This window comes from Callorhinus ursinus, unplaced genomic scaffold, assembly GCF_003265705.2.
Source record: "Callorhinus ursinus isolate GAN/ISIS: 27379988/994484 unplaced genomic scaffold, GSC_fseal_2.0 scaffold54, whole genome shotgun sequence".
NCBI lineage: Eukaryota > Metazoa > Chordata > Mammalia > Carnivora > Otariidae > Callorhinus > Callorhinus ursinus.
In genome coordinates this window covers 1,135,501-1,143,891 of record NW_027397116.1, presented here as the reverse complement: position 1 = coordinate 1,143,891, position 8,391 = coordinate 1,135,501, and the positions used below count along the sequence as shown (strand labels likewise).

Sequence of the window (8,391 nt, the reverse complement as noted above, 5' to 3'; positions counted from 1 at the left end):
CTTATTTTTTTCTGTGTATCCTACCCTTCTCCCCTTTTCCATTCTTTTTTGGATGGCTTGGGTGTTCCTTTTTTTTTTTTTTAAGATTACATTTATCTCTTTGACAGAGAGAGAAAACACAAGCAGGGGGAGTGGGAGAGGGAGAAGCAGGCTTCCCGCCGAGCAGGGAGCCCGATGCAGGGCTCCATCCCAGGACCCTGGGATCATGACCTGAGCCGAAGGCAGACGCTTAACGACTGAGCCACCCAGGCGTCCCGTGGGTGTTCCTTTTTTTACACCACTTCTGATTTGGAAATTGTATATCCTATTTGTGCATCATAAGGTTGCCATTAAAAGTCTAATAGGTACCTTAGATGTTTTGTCTAAAGTTAACCAAAGGGGAGCCTGGGTGGCTCAGTTGGTTAAATATCTGCCTTCGGCTCAGGTCATGATCTCAGGGTCCTGGGATCGAGCCCCGTGTCCGGCTCCCTGCTCCGCGGGGAGCCTGCTTCTCTCTCTCCCTCTTCGTGCTCACTCTCTCAAATAAATAAAATCTTAAAAAAAAATAAAAGTTAACCAAAACCTCTTTCTTCGGAGCAGTAACTTGAATATCTTTTTTTAAAGATTTATTTATTGAGAGACTGAGAAAGAATGTGCATGAGTGGGGGGAGGAGCAGAGGGAGAGGAAGGAGAGAGAATCTGAAGCAGACTCCTCACCGAGCACACAGGGCTCGATCCCAAGACCCCAAGATCCTGACCTGAGCTGAAACCAAGAGTCAGCCACTTAACCAACTGAACCATCAAAGTGCCCCTGATGTCTTGAATATCTTTAGTCAACTCCCCCAGCTTGCATATGGACACCTTGCCTTTTTCCTTCTGAAACTAGGCATTTTTATTATTATTTTACAAAGTCAAAGTTGAAGGCTTATCTACATGTTTGCAAATATCTTTACTCATTATTCCTTTTGCCCCTCACTTCTCCCTTGTAGGATTCGATTTTCTTTTTCAAATACCTCTTCCAGGCATCTTTTCCAAAAGAGGAATGTTAGAGGTAACCGCTGTAAGGGTTAGAGATAAACTTGCAACTTTTGTCTCAAAATTTTATTTCAGCTTCACTCTGAAGTTACAGCTCAGATGGGTTTGACATCACTCAGCACTTACTTTTTTCTTGTCTTCTCAAAAGTAACACGGGAAGAAATCTGCTGTTAGTCTCAAGAACTCTCATTAGTGATCTCTTTTCTCCGGTTGGCAAGTCAGTTTCTCCAGCTCTCTGCAGTTTCACCGTATCTGAGTTTGTTTGTGTTTGAGACTTGTCATTTTTCCTCAACGCGATGATCATAGCTGCCATCAACTCTGACAAACGCTCGGCTTTTCTCTCTTCAAATATTGCCTCTTTCGCATTTCTCAATTTCTTCTTTCTGGAACAGCTATTAAATGCATTTTTGAAATGTCCCCTTCCATCTTCACATGTCCACTCTCTATCCTCAAAACCCAAGAGTGCTGGGCATAGAGCCAGTGCCCGATACATAGCTGCAGAGTGAATGAATGACCTGTACTAAATCCATCATGGAAATCAGAATAAGTGCAGCAGTCCAAAGAAATCTGATTAGCCATTTATAAGAGAAAAATCACGCATCTCCTGGAGCCCAACTCCTAGTAGTTGAATCTTCAACCTAGTAGCCAAGTTCAGGTATAAAAACTGAAATCTGGGATAACTTAAGGACAAGAACCAACTGTCGAGGTATGCCACTTAGGGTATGCACTTGGGAGGGGCAAAGGGGGGCCGTGATTTGTTCTCCATTTCAAGGAAATTTGATAAAATGGCTCAGAAAATATACAGAGTACCAACCTACTGATACATCATAAATGGCATGATACCAGGATTTAGTTCCCACTTAAAGTCTCCTTTTGGGCACTTACAGTAGAACAGAAATAAATAATAGTTTGTACTGACTATGCATCTACTAGGACATAGTCTTCCAATTCTTCAAGGTAAGCACGGGTAGCGATATTTTTGTAATTAAATCAAGGTATAAACTGAAGTAATCTGCCCTAAGTTATCAAGTTAGTTAATGACTGAACCCAAATTTGATCCAGTGTCCTCCCCATCCCAGCGCCCATGCTCCTGCCCCGGTGCCTTCTTGCTTGTCTAGATGCTGCCTCCTGAGCGAAGGGTCAACACTCAGAAAACCGAACTCTCAGTCAGACAGGACAATGTCGCTCAGCGCCTTATGGTGCATCATTCGAACCATGACACTCTGGCTTATCCACCTCTAAGAAAAACCGTACCGTTATCATTCTCAAAAATGCTCTTTATTCATTCACATGCGTCATGGCATTTAACGTTCCTCCACACCCGCGAGCAGAGAAAGCAGAAAGAGCATGACTCCGCTTTATAGAGGAGGAGCCTGAGATTGACCATGAAGTGCTTCTCGCACACTTGCAGCGTGAGTGATCACAAGAGCCCAACCCAGCGCTGCTCTCAGCTCTCCAACCTCACCCCTTCTCAAGGACAGCAGGGAGTGTGCAGAAGCATTCAGCCCTCGTTTTCACATACAGAAGGCTTAACTTTATTAAAAATATCTTTACCAACAAAATGAGGGGAAACTATAACCAAAAAATTCATACTTAGAATATATAGAAACTACATTTCCATACAATTTTTCACTTTTATCAAGTCATTCAAATTTTGCTCACTCTATTATATTCCAGGTATAGTGGTTGTATGTAGGGTAAAAACATCTAGGCATCTTAGCATTTTCGTCTTTATATGCAAACCACTTCCGACCACTGCTAATACCAGCAGATATCCCACCTGCAATTATTCAATTGGAAAATTCTTTTGAAACAATGTGAGTAAATAAGTTTTTACTGCACATTTGCATACATTAAAATATATCATGAAAAACAGGTTGGTCGGCAATGAACAAATTTGCAAATGGTGTTAAAGGTCAGGCCCAGCATTAACGCAGACCACCTCGACCTCAATGAAAGACACTTCCAAAGGAAGAAAGAATTCAAGTGCCCAAACACATACATAATTTTGTTCCTGCGATTAACTACATGGATATCTGTACTAGGACTGTTAGGATTCTAGCAATCTCAGGACTTTGAAAGAGTTTCTTTATCTGAGAGTGAGAGCACGTGTGTGCACGTGAGCGGGGGCAGGGGCAGAGGGAGAGAGAGAGTCCCAGGCAGACCCCATGCTGAGCACGGAGCCCAACTCGGGGCTCAGTCTCTCGCCCCTGAGATCATGACCTGAGGTGAGATCAAGAGTCGGACGCTCTAACTGACTGAGCCGCCCAGGCGCCCCACAGTCTCGGGATTTTTAGAAGCACCACAAGGAGGAAGAAATAAGGTACAAGACCTAAGAACACTGTCCATAAGAAAAGGAACAAAGCTCAGATTACCACTCAGAGAGTGCACAGTACTTGCTCCTGCTCCGGCAGGCCAAAAGCAGGGCCGGTGAGTGTCTGTGTCATGACTACTTGAGTCCACACCTCATCCCACCAAGTGGAGCTTGGGCTCCAGTCGGCAGAACCAACAAACACACCCTTGGTTGGGCGACTCGAGCCCATTCTGGAGAAGAGCTAACTCATATTTTACTTATCAATCTTTTTCTCACGTGCACGCATACAGTCTTAGAGACAATCCTGAAAGGAGGGAAAAGAGACAATTACAGCTCACTCTTTACCACACAGGCACATCACCCAACTCAACAGAAACCCAGAATGCACAGTAGGTATGCGATGTTTCAGAGAGTGTCATCGTCAGCTCTGATTATTTGTTTTTTGAATGGTGTCCCTAATACGCTTTTCCAGTTCCAGTAAGTTTTGGTAAAATTTTTCAGCAGTGTCTTCATCTAGGTCCATCTGGAAAAGAAGCAAAGATAGGGATGAACAGAAAGGAAAAATAAAACGAATGGCATTTGTGTAAAAGGAAGGTATTCAACATACGTAAGAGAATAACAAATAAACAAAAACAACAGGGCTGGTAGGTCAGGGCTGGGGTTCCTGACTCTGAGATCCTGAGGACGTGTTCAGGCCAAACTTCAACCCTCAGCAAAGCCACCGATACTGCCCTTACACAGCAAGACTGAAAGAGCCGGTTTCACTCTCTCCCCTAACTCCTGTGTATCCAGTTATAGGAGACATCAGCCAAATGAGATATGAGGACAAAAGAGAAAAATCAAAAATTTTTTTGCAATTAAACTGCCATCCACCTAATGTCCACCTCCTTCCATAAAGAGCCCAAGCTTTAGCCGGGTTCACCGGCCTCCAGACTAAAAGCCTACGTTGCCAGGCTCCACGGAAGTGACCCTGCTCTGGCCAATGAGATCTGAGTGCAAGTGGGTAGTCTTGCCCACGAGTCCCCTTCGAAGGTATGGGCACCCCCATCTTTCCCCCTTCTTCCGTCTTGCTCTCCTGAGCCACAGAATGAGGGTCACACCCCAGGGATGGCAGAGGAGTGACTGAAGGACCCTGGGTGCCTGGCAATTTGGGGAGCTGCCACACCAGCCCAAGGCGACCACTCTCCAAAACTGCTCTTACATGCGAGAAACCTGAGCTTCCATCCAGTTGAATCTGCTATTAGTTCACACCCTCTGTTTCATGTAGAAAATCTAATTTTAACTGACACATTGTATGTAAAAGCAAACTCTCAGCTTCTATAAAAAAATAAAGCGATATCTCTTTTCAGGTCAACACAGAGCCTAAACTTTTTTAAAATCCTCTTTCTTCACAAAGTTGAAAGGCTGAAAATTAAAAACTTTTTAACATTTTGGAACTAACACTTACATTCATTATAAATCTCATCAGAGTTTTTCTGTATTGGAACTGGAAGAGGCATTAGAGAGCTCCTTCAACCCCACCTTTGAACAGAGGAGAAAGCGAACTTCCCCAAATTAATCAACATTTTTAAAACACTTTCTTCAGTGCATTTCCATAAAATGCTAATACAATATTTTGGTTTATAGAATGAAGCATTTTTCTCCCTAGTCATTCCCTCGAGATTAATCGGTAGTATGTTCAAACAAACTCTGAGGGCCTTTTTAAAAGGAAGCTTATTAATTTACAATAGAGTTCCCAAGGTGTGTTCTCTGTGATATTAAGTACTACATAAAATGTGAAGAAAAAAAAAGTCACATAGTCAAGAAAAAATTAGAAACGGTAGGACGAAACATTGCGCACGCGCACGCACACACACACACGCACACACGTGAACTGTGGCAACTCCTCGGAGCCTTCCCTGGGCGAATGTGCTTTGTGGAAGTCTCTGAAAGTGGGGAGTAAAATATGAAGCATTTCTCAAATTTACTTGGCCAACAAACAGCTTTTTGCAAATCTTCTCAAGGAACTAGAATCCCACAGAACGTATTTTGGAAAACACTGGAGGTTCATAGGTTCATTTTTAGTAAAGAGACACCATGGGAAGCAAGAGAATGGTTCCCCTTAGACCTCAAGCTACTGACACAGACAAGATCACTGCCAATTATTTGACATCGCTGAGAGAAATTATTTGTCTCAATCTAATTTCATTTTATGCCAGTGCCTCCCACATAAACTAGGCAGTGGAAAACAGGAGGCTGAGATAAACCTTACTCATGACAAAAATACAAGAAAAATAGCTTTATAAGTTCAAAATAAATTTTCTCATTTTCTTATATGTAACTCCATGTTTGGCTTCTTTTTAGAAGACTATACAGAGTCTAAAAACCACAGCACCAAGGGTTCTTTTTTTCCATACTTCATCCCCTGCCTCTTGAAAATACCAATGGATTGAGGCAAATAATTGTCACAAGCAGAACTGAATACTCACAGGGAAGTGAACTTCACTCAGAAAGATACTTTGTGTCATCCACCTTGCAACACGTTTCTTGAGCACCTACTATGTGCAAGGCTACATGCTAGGGAAGGCGGTATAATCCTCCCCCTCACAGAGCTTATATTCAGACAGAGGAGTCCGACATTGAGTGAATCCTACACAGAAGAGGTATGAGATGTCAAGAAAGCCTATGATGGAGGCACCTGACCTGGTCTGATGGGTCCCAGAAGTACAAGCTGACATCTTAGGCCCAAGCAGAAATCAATCAGTTGAAAGAAGGGTAAGAGGCATTCAGGTGGACAGAAGAGGACATGCGAGGCTCAGAGGCCAGAGAGAGCAGACGGGAATGAAAACAGGCCAGGGTGTTGCCAGCGACCAGAGAGGGAAACCAGACAGGGAAGCCAGGGAGCCGGGGACCAGTTCAGCAGCCGAGCAGCAAACGGTCTCCATGCAACAGCGTGAACATGCTTACCTTCTGGGTTGTTACGTAATTACTTCCAAAGCCAGTGGTGGCACTCAGATATTTGGTCAGAGGATTAAGAGACTCGGGCTTTTGGTGGAAAAGCCATACCTGGAAAGGGAGAGGATGTCAATGATTTTTTTCTTCTTTGGCCCAAGATGAGTGAGGCTGTGGGGAATCTATAATCAGCACTTAACCAAGCTCTAAACAAACTCTAAAAATTCTCTTGAATATCATCGGCTTACGGTGATGTCTTCATGAGCCACCAGTGTAACCTGCTTAATAGTATCCTTTGAACATTTATTTAAAGCAGAAAAAGCCTCATATTTTAGCTGTCTCTTTCCTTAATCCCCAAGTTAGAGTTCACAGCACACTGACTAGCTGTTTCAGAGTTGATACTCGGCCCAGGCCAAAGTAAGTACAGGTCACTGATGTAATATTTCATTTTCTTAGTAGATAAGCATGACCATGCACACCATTCAGAGGACGTACATGGCAAAAGGTGAGTCTCCCTACCTTCCCGATTTTCCGGCCACCTAGCTGTCCTCTCTGGAAGCACACACTCTTGCTAGTATCTTACATATTCTTCCAAAGAAAATCTGTTTGCTTAAAAACACATATATCCTCTTCTCTTACTTAAATGGAAGCAAAATATACACATTATTCCATACTCTGCATTTTTCACTTGAACGATAGGCCCTTCGAGATATGTTCAAATGAGCTGTTTCATTCGTTGCTAAAGAAGCCCAATATTCCATCTCATGGATGGACCATCAATTATGCAATCAATTTCCAAATGATGGATATACACATTGTTTCCAGTCTTTGCTATTACAAACCACACTGCAGTGAATGATGAATACATCACCTCACGTGAATCTGAGTACATCTATAAGATAAATAACAAAGATGGAATTACTGGGTCAAAGGGCTGGGTGTGTGTTATCTTGAATGATCTTGCTAAACAGTCCTGGATATAGGCTTCATCAGTCTACCTCCCCTTAGCAGTGCGGGAGAATGCTTGCTCCCAATGGCCCTGCCAGGATGGTGACGTGCCAAACCTTCTCATCTCTACTAATTAAAGCTGAGAAACAGTCTTTCATTACAGTTTTGATTTCCATGTCTCTTAGCATGAATAAGGTTGAGCACCTTTTCATGGGATTAAGACAGTTTAAAGATTCTCTCTCTGTTCATACCCTTTGCCCACTGTTCCAGCAGGCTGTTTCTCTTGACTGGCTGAATCTCCTTAACTAGTATAAAAATGAACCCTTTCCTATGATACGAGTGGCAGCTAATTTTCTTCCACACTGTGGTCAGGCTTTGGAGTGTATTTATAGTGAGGATTTTGGTCATGCAAAATTTGATTACTTTCATGTAATCAAAATGTTCAGGGGCGCCCGGGTGGCTCAGTCGTTAAGCGTCTGCCTTCGGCTCAGGTCATGATCCCAGGGTCCTGGGATCAAGCCCCGCATCGGGCTCCCTGCTCGGCGGGGGAGCCTGCTTCTCCCTCTGCCTCTGTCCCTCCCCCGCCCGCCCCCACCCCCGCTTATGCTCTCTCTCTCTCTCTCAAATAAATAAAATCTAAAAAAAAAATGCTCAGTCCTTTTTCTTGCAGTTCCTGGGAGGAGCTAAGCCTCCACACTCTTAAACTATTTAAACATGTCCCCATATTTCCTTCTAGTAATCATATCTTTTATGTGTAAATCTGTTATCTAGAATTTTATTTGGGTATGAGGTATGAAGAAAAGATCCTATTCTCTTTTTCAGCAACATAAGCTGAATAACCCCTCTCCCCCACTAATTTGGAAGGCTGTCACTGTCACAGACCAGGTCCCTGTATGGTGAGGGCCTGTCCCAAACTTTCCATTCTATTCCACTGATCTGTCAAGTCACATGCCAGCACTATACTGTTTTCATTGAGATAGTTTTCTTTGAAACCTTAAATGCTGAGGAGGGCGGAGCAAGATGGCGGAGGAGTAGGAGACCTGGATTTCGTCTGGTCTCAGGAATTCAGCTGCATAGGGATCAAACCATTCTGAACACCTACGAACTCAACAGGAGACCGAAGAAGAGAGTAGCAACAACTCTCTGAACAGAAAAGCGACCACTTTCTGGAAGGTAGGACGTGC

The 8,391-nt window shown here is 43.4% G+C and overlaps 1 protein-coding gene across 3 annotated transcripts in view; it reads right to left on the bottom strand.

Annotated features, from left to right (window-relative positions):
• Window positions 1-2,270: 2,270 nt before the first annotated feature.
• HSD17B7 (hydroxysteroid 17-beta dehydrogenase 7) overlaps window positions 2,271-8,391 on the bottom strand; it is a 29,509-nt gene continuing 23,388 nt past the window's right edge. For all 3 annotated transcript variants that reach the window (XM_025892092.2, XM_073884046.1, XM_073884047.1), the window contains 2 exons: window positions 6,275-6,373; window positions 2,271-3,851 (listed from right to left, as the gene is read on the bottom strand). In XM_025892092.2, coding sequence (XP_025747877.1) covers window positions 3,750-3,851; window positions 6,275-6,373 — 201 coding nt within the window. In that variant the 3' untranslated portion in view covers window positions 2,271-3,749. The remainder of the gene's footprint in view (window positions 3,852-6,274; window positions 6,374-8,391) is intronic.